Below are 13,434 nucleotides of genomic sequence, written 5' to 3' on the forward strand. Positions count from 1 at the left end.
CAGCAGCACTGCACTCCAGTCTGGGCGACAGTGAGACTCCAACTCAAAAAAAATAAAAAATAAAAATAAATAAAAAATTTTTAAAATTACCCAGGCATGGTAGCGCATGCCTGTAGTTCCGGCTGCTTGAAAGGCTGAGGTGGAAGGATTGACGGAGTCCAGCAGGTCAATGTTAGGGTGGCAATGAGTGTACCATGTCACTCCAGTCTGGGCGACAGAGTGAGACTCCCATTCAAAAAATAAACAAATAAATAAATTAAATTAATTAATTATTTTTTAAAAATCAATGTAACTCTACAATCAAAGCCCTAAATAAAACAACAGCAAGTCCTTATAAAACATATTAGCACGATTAAATATTTGCTCACATTTGCACCTAGTATTATTTCCTTTTGAAGCCTGAAATTCTGGGGCTTTTGAATGCATACTTCTTTACCAAACAAACAAAAAAAGTTCGTAATTAAAAGAGACATCTCTTTGCAGCCTCTTTGCCCGCACTTGCTGTTTCACCACATAGCTTAATACTGTGGAATGTAGAACTGCTCTTGAAGGCACTCATTTTCATAAAAAGACAATTCTGCAGGATTTTCAGTGTTTTTCTTAACATTTTCATATAGTGCTAAAGCTTTTTCTTAAAGCATGAAAAACTTTTTTCTTGATTGTTCCAAATGTTAATATGCTGGGAAAGATCTTGTCTAAACTAATGCTATCTTTGCCATTATACTGACATCAATCACATAGTTATCATCCACATATCAATTAATTTGTGTTACAGAAACAAGCACTGTAGCAAACAGCCTATACTACTCTAAAGAATGGGATTGGATATTTCCTAGCAAATCCTCTGGTTTTATACTCCAAGTCTGCCACAGTGTAATTCAATCTTATTTCCCAGAACTTACCAAAACATTTCTCTGTTCCAGTTAGTTTGAATCATATCCTGTTCCTATAAAACACAAATCAAGCTATCCTGCTTCTGAACCTTCTCTTTGCCTAAAATGTCTTCCTCTTAACCTGCCTTCAAAACATGCGTCAAAATCCTATTAATTTTTAAAGGCCCAACTGGATGCCACTTCATCTATAACGCCCTTCATGATTGCTCATGAAGCAATTCTTCCCTCTAACACTAAGTGCTTAGTCTGAACCAAACATCATAGTATTGCATTCTGTTGCATATATTTGTATTATATGTATCTTACACCTGTAACATTTTGTTGAATTTTATATTTTTGAAGAATTTTATATACATTTAGATAGCACTCAATCATTAGTTCAATTTGTTAAATTTTTGTTCCCTCCAAAAACAAGTTAAAATTCACTTACATAGAACAGTGAATTTACCATAGAAATCATAATTTTTAAAAATAAGAAACTATGAAGTTCCTTCAATAACCTTTTAAAGAGAGTAGAAGCAATTTTCATTAGTATTTGATAAACCTTTTCTAATTATTACTATTATTTTAAAAATAACAACTGAGAATTTACTATGTGTCAGGCTCCACTGTAAGAAATGTATAGGCATTCAATCATTCATTTATATATTTATTTATCAAAAAGCTCTATTTGGTGGGTACAATTATTATTCCCATTTTACAGATGAAAAAATGACACACAGAGAAGTTAATTAACTCACAAGATTATACAGTTAATAAAGGTAGAGTTAAAATTTCAATCCAGGCAGCCTGGCTCCACTGTTACACGCTTAATCACTACACCAATCCTTCTCTCAAAAAAATCTCAAAAAACCAAAACCTGAAAAACAACATTGTGACCTTTGTGGGAGCAAAATTGTAGAAAACCTGATGTTTTGCTTGATCCAACTACCATTTTTCCTCGAAGAAGTCTGTTCTTCAAAAACAGATTGTGGGTTGGGCAAGGTCTCTCATGCCTGTAATTCCTGCACTTTGGAAGGCTAATGCAGGAGGATTACTTGAGATTACTTGAGCCCACAGGTTCAAGACCAGCCTGGGTAGCATAGCAAGACAGATGCATGCCACCACACCCAGTTAGTTTTTGTGATTTATTGTAGAGATGAGGTCTCACCAAATTGCCCAGGCTGGTCTCGAACCCATGGGCTCAGGCAATCTTCTCACCTGGGCCTCCCAAAGCGCTGGGATTATAGGCGTGAGCCACCGCGCCTGACTTTACAAACTTTTCTTATGTGGCACTCAAGGCTTTATTTTAGCCACATTCACAGGCCTTCAACTAACTGAGCCCCCCCCATAATAGGTGGGCAATCTGCTTTACCTAGTCTATCAATTCAAATGTTAATCTGACTCAGAAACACACTCATAGACATAGCAAGACTAATGTTAGGCCAGATGTCTGGGCACCCCATGGCCTAGTCAAGTTGAAAAATTAAATTAGCCATCACAGCATCTCAACCACAGATAGCCAAGGAAGTCAAATCACTAGAAGAGTCTAGATCAGCGACTTTCAATCTAAGTAATTTGAAGTCTCAGGGATAAAGCACAGACAAAGTGAGAACTAGTTAAGAGCTATTAAAGACAACCAACAACAAAATCTTTAGGGGAATGCCTCTGTTTAAAGGCTAGACAAAGGACAAGGAGTCAAAAATCACAGGATGAAAAGTAGAAAGTAGATTTACCTAGGGCAACAGAAATTTCAAGAAAAGGATGCAGTCCATTTTTGAAAAGTAAGCAAAAGGGCTAGACAGTGAATATGATCACTGGACTGGCAATTCTGTAACATGATGGGAATAAGAAAAGGGGAGCAAGAGACTGGAAAAGTAGTGAGTACAAATTCCTCTTTAAAGAGTATTAACTACATGCCCCTGTGGTTCTAGCTTCTAGGAAGGCTAAGGCAGAAGGATCTCCTGAGCCCAGCGGGCTAAGGCTCTGGTGGCCATGTGTGCCACTGCACTCCAGCCTGCACAACTCAAAAAAAAAGACTCCTACTCAAAAAAAAAAAGAAAAAGTATTAACTGGGGAAGACAGGAACAAGAAAAGAGGGAAAAGAGTTCAGTTTTGTTAAAAAAAAAAAAAAAGGAATATCTCTCTCCTCCAAACCAGAAAGAAGAGGAAATGTGAGGCAAACAAGTTCTCAAGGCCTTGATCTCAGTTCAAAAATAAAAGTAAAAAAAGGTAGAGAGGTCATCTACTAGAGGAGAGGTGGCAGAGGTAGGTTTGGGGGCTTAAAATAAATGGTGAAAGTTTAAAATAATTTACAAAAATTTACCAGTATGTACTCGGTAAAGCAGTTACAATAATATCTTTACATACTACCAGTATACATACTACATACTACCAATAATATACCAGTTCAAGATTTATGTCATATTACCTAGAAATTATATGGAACACAGCACTTTTTCCATTAACGAGCTTTAAGCATTACATATATCAGTCATTGGGTGGGCATTGTAGCTCAGGTCTGTAATCCCAGCATTTTGGGAGGCCAAGGCAGGAAGATCACTGGAGGCTAGGAGTTCAAGACCAGTCTGGGCAATATAGTGAGATCCTGTCTCTATTCATAAAATATAAAGTTGGTTGCATCCTTATTTGGATATTTTTTATTTTACAAAGAGACTTAATTGAGATATTCAAATAGATTCAGCCAGACAACGACAATCAGATTTTGTTTAACTTTCCCTTTTTTTAATGACAGAAATTTTGTCAATAATATAAATGTTTACTACTAAAAATCTTATGTTAATATAATTAACTTTTAGAAAGAGTTAATATCCACAGAACTTTGCAAAACCACTTCTATGAAAACAATATGATCTATCACTAAAATCTGAAATCTGTTCAAAGTAGCTAAATTCACAGCTATTAGCTAAAAGTCCAATTTAAACATAAATTGTCAGAAGACACAGTTCCTAAGTACTGTGGCTTTTCCTGGTTTTGGTCACACAAAAAAACTGAACTAAAGTATTCAGATTATTATAAACAAAACAAAGGACACGAGAAGGAAACAGGAAATAAGCTTGCTGAGTGAGAAGAAAAATACCTTTCTGAGTTGAGTTTTTACCACAAAGCACAAAGTTCTTACAGGAAATGATCACTTGAGCATGTAAAGTAATTATAAAGAATGGGCATTGCAATATTATTTCCCATCAAAAAAATACAAAGCTCAAGGAAAAGTCTGTAAATAGGACCAATAGTGTGTGAAAAATCAGAAGTCCAAGTCAATGAATTGTGCCACAGACTTCGAGAGTCAGCCTGTTACTAGTGCTGTTTACCACCCCCTTTTGGTCTAAATCAAACCAACCTTTATCTCCTAATACACAAAAAAACAGACAAAATTTTAGCATTAATTAAGGGGTTTTGCATACAAAATTCTTTCTGTTGCATTTGTAACAGGTGCACACCAAATCTCTGATTGAATGTCTAAAATAATTGTGTTTACTACCTGAGAGCAACCATTAGGAATGCCATTATAAGTTGTAGATATTTAGCCATAAAACCTGTCTCCTTGAATTTTCTTCCCCATTGGCTCTTGTTCTTATTTTTAGGACACTGGATTCTAAAATTAAGCTACTAAATTGAATTTCTCAATTCACAGAAGAAAAAAAAGACATGCTTGATTTTTAAGCTTTTCCTTACAATGTATTGTAACTTTCAGCACTTGCTACCAGTCATTTTTATTAAAATCTAGCGCAGATGCCACCTAATGTAAAACAAAGTAATACACAATACATTGAAAAAAATTTAGTATATCAGTATTTCATTCTGTTTTACAAGAGCACCATGACTTTCAGGTATTTTACTCCCTGAATTGGTCTGAAAAAACCTATGTCCAAAACACAAAACCTAAAAAAAAAAGTCCACTTCGTTTACATGGCAACTTTCTAAATTTTAAATATTATTACTGAAAGAGACTTCAGAAACCATCTAGTCTAACCAACTTTATTTCATAGATGTAGAAACTCAGATCCGGTGACTTAATTCCAATCAATACTCTCTTCTCCAGGCAAAATACTTCTAATCTTTTTAACAATTCCTTAAATGGCATAACTTCTAGATCCTGAAACTTGCAGTCTTCTCTTTTCAAGAGACACTCTAGTTTACTGGTGGTCCATCCTAGAATGTGTTCAAATAAAATTATTAGATGGGGTTTTAATAGAGCAGAGTATAATAGAATGATCTGTATCTCTGCAGTCATGCTGCAGTGCTACCAGTAAAGTGGCTGATGTATCACACCGCAGTAACCTAGCTCTGATCTCTGATCAGCTGACCAAGTCATGTTATTTTTGCTTTCCTGGCTTTTTAACAGTATTTTTCATAACCCATTTACTTACTACTGTAATCCTTCCCCTATACTTTAACTAAAATCTAGGAACATATTTCTGTTAAAATTAATTCTGTCTAGTTAATTAACTCCTAAAGCCTGAGCAACTAGCAGCTATCTGCAACAACCATGTGAGCTGATTACCCAGATCTTGCTAGGAGGACTTCTTTCTATCTTTAGGTTATTCCTGGAAGACACTTTTGAAAGTATCCCCAAATAAGGAAAATATTAAGATAATACTATGAAAAATATTTTAAATGAGCAGGAAAAGATTATGCAGGGAGACATACAAGAGTGTCACACCTCTGTCCCACAAAAAAAAAGGTGGAGAACACGTGATGAACCATAAGTGACCAGTTTAAACCAAAGAGGTCAAGCAGGGAAAGGAAGTTGAGTTTTGCAATAAAAGTATTAGCAACCCATGCTATGGGTTTTGAGCTGAAAAGAAACTGTTCCCAGGGTACTCTATTTTTACACTTTGCTATTTGTCTTGTCACTTTCCCAACTTCATAGGCTCTTGAGGTATGAAGAAACTTTAAAGTCATCTAGTCAAGAGGTCCCAAATGCCAGTCCCAGGGAGTAGCAGATTGGCTATATCAGAATCTCTTAGGGCAAGTTTTGCAAATTTCATACCCTCCTCCCCGACAACAATACCCTCCAAATCAGGACGGGGTAGGCCTAAGCTCTCAGGACACTGTGACACACACACAACTAAGTTTGGGAAGCTATTTGACTCATGTCTAACTACCTCCTATGACAGGAACTTATTACTACCAAAACAGTATGTTCTATCACCGGAGTTTTTTTTTTTTTTTTTTTTAAAACAAAGGACTTTTAGAGTCAGATGGGCTTGAACAGCAGACTTTTGCTTTTTTCGAAAAGTTGTGAAACTCTTTCCTTGGCCTCTAACTTACTATGAAAATTTTCAAACATACACAAAAGTAGACTAACATAACAAACACCCATGTATCCATCATCAGTGTCAACAATTACTAACATATGGCCAATTTTATTTCATCTACAAACCCCTCTAAACGCCAACACCTCTCTAGATTTCATTAAAGCTACAAATAATTTATTACATTTCATTTGTAAATTCTTCAATGTAGTATGCATAGTGGCTCATGACTGTAATCCCAACACTTTGGAAGGTGAAGGCGAGAGGATTGCCTGAGCCCAGGGGTTTGAGACCAGCCTGGGCAACTTGGTGAGACCTCATCTCTACAATAAGTAAAAAAATTAGCTGTGTGTGGTGGCGCACGCATATGGTTCCAGCTACTTGGAAGGCTGAGGCAGAAGGATCTCCTGAGCCCAGCAGGTCAAGTCTGTGGGGGCCACGAACATGCCACTGCACTCCAGCCTAGGCAACGGAATGAGACTCCAACTCAAAAAAAAGAAAAAGAAAAGAAATACAGAAGAGAAAAAAGGGAACATATGCAATGAGAAGATATTGAGAGACAAATACAAATATCTTAAATGCTCTAAATGACAGCCAGACCCCTGATTAGAGGTTTTTTACTTACAATCCTAGAAAAAGATTAAGAGCAAGCAATTTTTCAATTGGCCTAATCACACTTAATCCTTTGCCACATGATCTACAAATCAAAGCACACTCGAGAACAAAAATACACAAGATTCAAAATGAAAAATATTTATTTTTCCAAGTAAATGATGCACACAAATATGAACTCTGCTATACTACGCTTGAGAAGTTAGTAAGAAAAGACTCACCTGAGACATTTGGTCCTGGACTTTTATAAGCTGAGTTGTTCGAATATTTAAAGACTGGCTTCTCATTACAGTTGCCCCAGAAAGAGATTTTCCATTCACCTTTCTTTCAAGGTGACAACTTGCTGGTGATCTCTCTTCAAGAAGAACAGCATCCCAAGGGTCCTCTGCTAACAAACTTGGAATATTTTTCTCTTCTTCATGGACTAATGCCTCCACATTATCCACCTTAGGCTTACTTAGAGGATCCAAGTCTAACCAGTCAAATTTACTGATATCCTCAGACTTTGGAGATATCTGTAGATTGCTGACTGTAGCTTTTGAATTTATCTCCAAATCAGTCCTTGCTTTCCCATTTTTCAAAAATTCTGATGTACTAGCTATTTTGTCAAATAGTTTTGCCATGTCAGGACTGACTACTGGACGATAAATAGGTAAGCTTCCTTGTGGATGAAAGGGTGTGGCAGGTGTCAAAGGATATGAAAAATATGGAGACTGTCCTGGAAGACTTAAATATATAGGTTCTGTAGATGGAAAAGTGGGCATTCTTGGACTGAAACCATTCTGGAATGCAGAATGTTTACTGTAAGTTGAAGGGTAAATAGAAGGTAAAGTGTAAGTGGAAGGCCCAGATAATCCAGGTGGCCACTGTCCTCTCTGCACAGTAGGCCTGAGATAGAGCTGTGCTGAAAATGAAGGGCTCAGAACAGGAGTAACTGGCAATACAGGTGTTTTTCTAGTCTCGAAACTGTCATCCAGCAATAGTTTCTCAAGTTCAGCTTGGGTGAGCTTTTCTACATCGATATCTACTGCTCTTTTTTGGGAATCTGATTCAGGAAACACCATGAGGTCATAATCCTGTTTGTTATAAACTTGTGCTTTTTGTCTGGTGCTGCTTGACAACTCAAAGCCTCTCCGATTGTCAGTCACTTGTCTATCCTTTTGCAGTTTTGCTAAAGCCTCTGCTTCCATCTGTAATGCTTCTTCTTTGTCCACATCTTTTGCTCTTGTTGGCTCCAGGTGTGACGATGAACACTGTTTAAATCCACTGTTGTTGGATATCTGAGCCATGTCCACTAAAAAGACCAAACCTTCCCCTATTATTTTCTTGTAACTTCCAAGATAGCAAGATCTGTACATAAAAATAAACATAACACACCATTAGATTTTCCAAACACAAATTTATTTTGTTTGCAACCTACCTCATATGATTTAGTATTTGAAGCCATTTACAAAAATACACTATCAAATAAATAAAACACTTGAATTAAATCTGGGTTTCACTAAACACTTAATACCTTTTATATACTGTTAGATTAAGGAAGACGTTTAGCCATACATTACTTTACCTCATTTCCTGACCTTACAGGACGCTTTCATTTCAGCAGTCACAATGGCTGCCATTAACCAGTGGCGCTTCTGGCAGAATTCTTGGCATGAAATGACTTATGTGCTAGTCACATATTTTCAAGAGTTCAAATAGGGTTTACTGTTATGCAAATAGCAAGTCAAAATGGTTTTTGCTCTTTTGCTATTTGCTAAATTGCTCAAAAGCCAATTAGGAATAAAAACATTCAATACCTAGTCAATATAATAAGGACCTACAATTTTATCAAAATACAATGTGAAAAACTGTTTGTAATCTTATAGAAATATTAAAAATGTATGGTGTAACATAGATGGAATAATAAGACAAAGTGTTAAGGCTATATGAAGCTGTAATTGAATCCAATTCCAGAAGGTTGACAAGAATTATATGCAGGGTTCTGGACAGAAATATAAGTAAGCATTAATCAGGCTGTACTTTGGCCCACTTCTTTGTTGCTAAAAGTCCCGTAGCACTAGATACTGATCATTTGCATCCCCACTGTTCCTATTAACAGAATTTCTGACATTGGAGCCATAAGACTACTTAAGAATTTATTTGTATCCCCACTGTTCCCATAGACAGAATCTCTAACATTAGAATCACAAGGTTTTTGTTTAAGGATCCTTTAAAAAGTTTTTCAGACTCTGAATTCCAGCAAACAGTTGGAAGACTTCCCCACAGAGGAACGGAACAAGCATGAGAATATGGTTTCCTCATTTCCCCACAGTGGTTCACGCCTCTAATCCCAGCACTTTGGGAAGCCAAAGCAAAAGGATTATCTGAGCCCAGGAGTTCTACTCAAAGGTTAAGTTATGGCTGAATTCATCATATAAGTTTTTTGTTTGTTTTTGTAAAGACAAGATCTCACTAGGTTGCCCAGGCTACAGCGGCATGATCAAAGTTCACTGCAACCTTAAACTCCTGGGCTCAAGCAGTCCTCCCACTTCAGCCTCCGTAGTAGCTGAGACTATAGGCACACACCAACACACCGGAGATCAGCCTGGGCAACACGGTGAGACCTCATCTCTACAGTAAATCAAAAAATTAGCTGGATGTGGTGGCTCACACCTGTACTCCCTGCTTCTTCGAAGGCTGAGGCAGAAGGATTACCTGAGCTCAGCAGGTCAAGGCTGCAGTGAGCCATGATTGTGACACTGCACTACAGCCTAAGGGAAAGAGTGAGACTCTGACAAAAAAAAAAAATTAAATGGTCATATTGCTTCATAGGGTAATTTTGATCTGAATTAAGCATTTGTCTTAAATAGATGAGTATAAATTTTTATAAACTGATCTATGAAATGTTTACAAATAAGTTTCTAGTCTTTTTTTTTGCATTGGAGTCTCACTCCGTCACCCAGACGGGAGTGCTCCCCGGCCACTGCAGCCTCAACCTGCTGGGCTCCGGTGATTCTTCTGCCTCAGCCTCCCAAGTAGCTGGAACTACAGGCACGCACTACCACACCCAGTTAATTTTTTTTGATTTATTGTAGAGATGAGGTCTCGCCAAGTTGCCCAGGTGGGTCTCGAACCTGAGGGCTCAGGCAATCCACTCACCTCAGCCTCCCAAAGCGCGGGATTACAGGCTGAGCCACTGAGCCCGGCTTCTAGTCTTCTAATGAATAAAAATGTTTAAATATTTTGAAAAGGAGAAATTTTGGTATTTTATATTGATTTAATTGCAGATAATTGAATACAAATGCAGTCAAAACTGTATAATGGTTTGGGTGTGGTAGCCGACACCTATAATCCCAACACTTTGGGAGGCTGAGGCAGGAGGATAGCTTGAGGCCAGGAGTTCCAGACCAGCCTGGACAATTTAGTGAAACCCCCAGGGTGTTGGTGTGTGCCTATAATCTCAGCTACTAGGGAGGCTGAAGTGAGAGGACTGCTTGAACCCAGGAGTTTAAGGTTGCAGTGAACTATGATCATGCCACTGTAGCCTGGGCAACCTAGTGAGATCTTGTCTCTACAAAAAAAAAAAATATCATATGATTAATTCAACCATAACTTAACCTTTGAGTAGAATATTAATCATAATAGATTTGCTGCCTGATGCACACAGCAAATCAGTACAATGTCACTGGCAGCAGGGAAAGAGGTTTAATTGTAGAGTCATCAAAAGAGGAGATGGGAGGAAACCTCAAATTCATCTCCATGAGGAACGTGGGATTAGGATTTTTAAGAGTTTTGAAGTGGGCCAACACATGGAGCTTGTTGATTGGTCAGAGTACAGGGTGAACTACCACACCTGGCCTGATAAATCAACATTTTTAAATAGTCGTACTGGCTAGGTGCAGAGGTTCACATCTCTAATCCCAGTACCTTGGGAGGCCAAGGCGGGAGGATTGCTTGAGAACAGGAGTTTGAGACTAGCCTGGGTAACACAGTGAGACCTTGTTTCTACCAACAATCAAAAAATTAGCCAGGGTAGTGGCAAGAGCCCAAAGCCCCAGCTCCTGAGGAGGCTGAGGCAGAAAGATTGCTTGAGCCCAAGAGGTTGAGGCTACAGTGAGCTGTGATCATGCCACTACACTCCAGCCCGGGTGAGAGTGAGACTCTGACTCAAAAGAGAAAGAAAAAAAGTTGGCTATCTACTGTGTAACCGAGGGCATGTTTCCCATTTTGAATCAGTATGATATCGATACAGGAGTTTAACATGGGTTCTGGAATCACACCACCTTGGTTTAAGAAGCTGTATGAGGCCGGGCTTGGTGGCTCAGCCTGTAATTCCGCACCTTTGGGAGGCCAAGGTGAGTGGATTGCCTGAATCCATGGGTTTGAGACCCGCCTGGGCAACTTGGCGAGACTTTATCTCTACAATAAATCAAAAAATTAGCCGGGCATGGTAGCGCGTGCCTGTAGTTCCAGCTACTTGAAGGCTGAAGCAGAAGGATCGCTGGAGCCTAGCAGGTCGAGGCTGCGGTGGCCGGGAGCAGCCACTGCACTCCAGTCTGGGCAACAGAGTGAGACTCCAACTCAAAAAAAACAAAAACAAAAAAAAGAAGCTGTATGACCTTGCGCAGATGAAAACTTTTCCATATGTCTTTGTTTCCTAATTACTAAAATGAAAAGTATCAATCTCCTAAATTTGTGTACAGATCAAATGAAATAATAAAACTAAAAGTGCTTATTACTGGCTTTGGGCATTAGTATTAAATAAGAGGTATGTATTATTGGCCGGGCGCAGTGGCTCACGCCTATAATCCCAGCACTTTGGGAGGCCAAGGTGAGAGGACTGCCTGAGCCCACAGGTTCAAGACTAGCCTAGGCAACTTGCTGAGACCTCATCTCTACAATAAATTAAAAAATTAGCCGGGTATGATGGCATGTACCTGTAATTCCAGCTATTTGAAAAGCTGAAGTGGAAGGATTGCCTGAGCCCAGCAGTAGAGATGTACCACTGCACTCCAGCCTGGGTAACAGAGTAAGACTTCAACTCAAAAAAAAAAAGGAGGTATGTATTATTAATCTAATCTGGTTTGTCACACACCTAGTTTTAAATGTCTATAAAACAAGTGTGCCCCTGTTTGCATCCCATGGTCTTTCCTTCTAGCAAATATAGTACTTATCTACAGTATAAGCTCAATAAAGGCTAGATGAAAGGACACAGAGAAAAACTCAAAGTGAATTCAAATTAACATAGCACAAATAAAAATCCTAAGTGTTGAGGTAATAGTAAATGAAAAAATTATTAGTGTGGAGAACATGAAGAAAAAGGTACTCAAAGAATGCTCCTGGAATGTCCTTGGAATACTATTTTACAATTCTTTCTTATAACTATAGTTTAATTTCTGAGGCATTTCACTGACAAGTTATTCCACATTTTTCTCTTCTGTGGTATACAGCAGATCATAGGCACAATGTATACTAAAAATTTGTACAATTCTTTCTATGTAAATGTTATTATCAAAAGAAAAAACTAAATATTAAACTCTTGCTAAATATACACGGAATACTCAGAAGAAATCTACAAATTACTTTGAAATATATCCAAAAAATAAGAAGAACTGCTGGATGGAGGTATGGTGGATGGATAAATGTGATGAGGCAAGAAAAAAAGGTTAATAGAATCTACATGGTAGGTACATTAGGATTCATTTTGGAATTCTTTCAACTTGGGCTGCCATGACAAAATTTTCACAATAAAACATTGGGTGTAGGGAAAATGAGCATCAATTCTTCCCATTCCAACATATTCTCCCCTTTGTCATGTGATTTTGTTGCTCTTCCCATAAAGACGGGGGTCTGTCTCTCTACCCTCTTAAATCTGAGCGGGCCTTGTGATTTACTTTGACAAACAGAACAAAGAGAAGTGACACCGTGGAAGCAAGGGTAAGGGGCGGAGGAGGGTTCCAAGATAGGTCACAAGAGTTCTGACTGCTTCAGCTCTTCCTCTCTGGAAGTGCAGCTACTGCCACGGAATGTTCACCAAGGATGAAAGAGCAAGAAGTGGGAAGCCCAGCTAGCAGCCAGCACCAATCACCAGAGACGTGCATGACACCACCATCTTAGACCATCCATCCACACTCCAGATGACCACAGCTATGTGAGTGGCCCAAGGTGTGAGAACAGCAGAGAAACCACCCAACTGAGCTCGAGTCAGATTGCCACTCACAAAATCATTTTGGAATGATATGTTGCATAGCAACAGAAAACTGATAAACCTGCTGAGGATGAGTGGTTTACATCTGAAATCCCAGCACTCTGGGAGGCCAAGATGAGAGGACTATGCTGAGCCCAGGGGCTCGAAACCAGCCTAGGTAACTTGGCAAGGCTGCATTTCTACAATAAATCAAACAAATTAGCCAGGTGTGGTGGCAGCCCATGCCTGTAGTTCCAGTTACTTGGAAGGATCACCTGAGCCCAGCAGGTTGAGTGGCCCTGAGTGTGTCACTGCACTTTAGCCTGGGTGACAGAGTGAGATTCCAACTCAAAAAAGAAAAAAAAAACACCTGATAAACCTTATCTTCTTCTTACTTAAACCAAAACGAAAGTCACATAACTACTTAGCAACAAACTTTTCTATTTTTTTTTTGAGTCGGAGTCTCACTCTGTCACCCAGACTGGAGTGCAGTGGCTGCTCC

At 38.6% G+C, this 13,434-nt stretch overlaps 1 protein-coding gene across 2 annotated transcripts in view; it reads right to left on the reverse strand.

Annotated features, from left to right (window-relative positions):
- PIK3C2A (phosphatidylinositol-4-phosphate 3-kinase catalytic subunit type 2 alpha) overlaps nt 1–13,434 on the reverse strand; it is a 114,631-nt gene that overhangs the window by 68,036 nt on the left and 33,161 nt on the right. The window contains exon 2 of one of the 2 annotated variants that reach the window (XM_008067326.2): nt 6,985–8,113. The exons of the other annotated variant lie outside the window; for it this stretch is intronic. Within the exon in view, the coding sequence (XP_008065517.1) occupies nt 6,985–8,052 (1,068 nt within the window). The 5' untranslated portion in view covers nt 8,053–8,113. The remainder of the gene's footprint in view (nt 1–6,984; nt 8,114–13,434) is intronic. 2 annotated transcript variants of the gene reach the window in all.

The sequence above is a fragment of the Carlito syrichta genome, unplaced genomic scaffold (assembly GCF_000164805.1).
Source record: "Carlito syrichta isolate Samal-C Ts95f unplaced genomic scaffold, Tarsius_syrichta-2.0.1 Scaffold309476, whole genome shotgun sequence".
In the NCBI taxonomy this organism is placed as follows: Eukaryota; Metazoa; Chordata; class Mammalia; order Primates; family Tarsiidae; genus Carlito; species Carlito syrichta.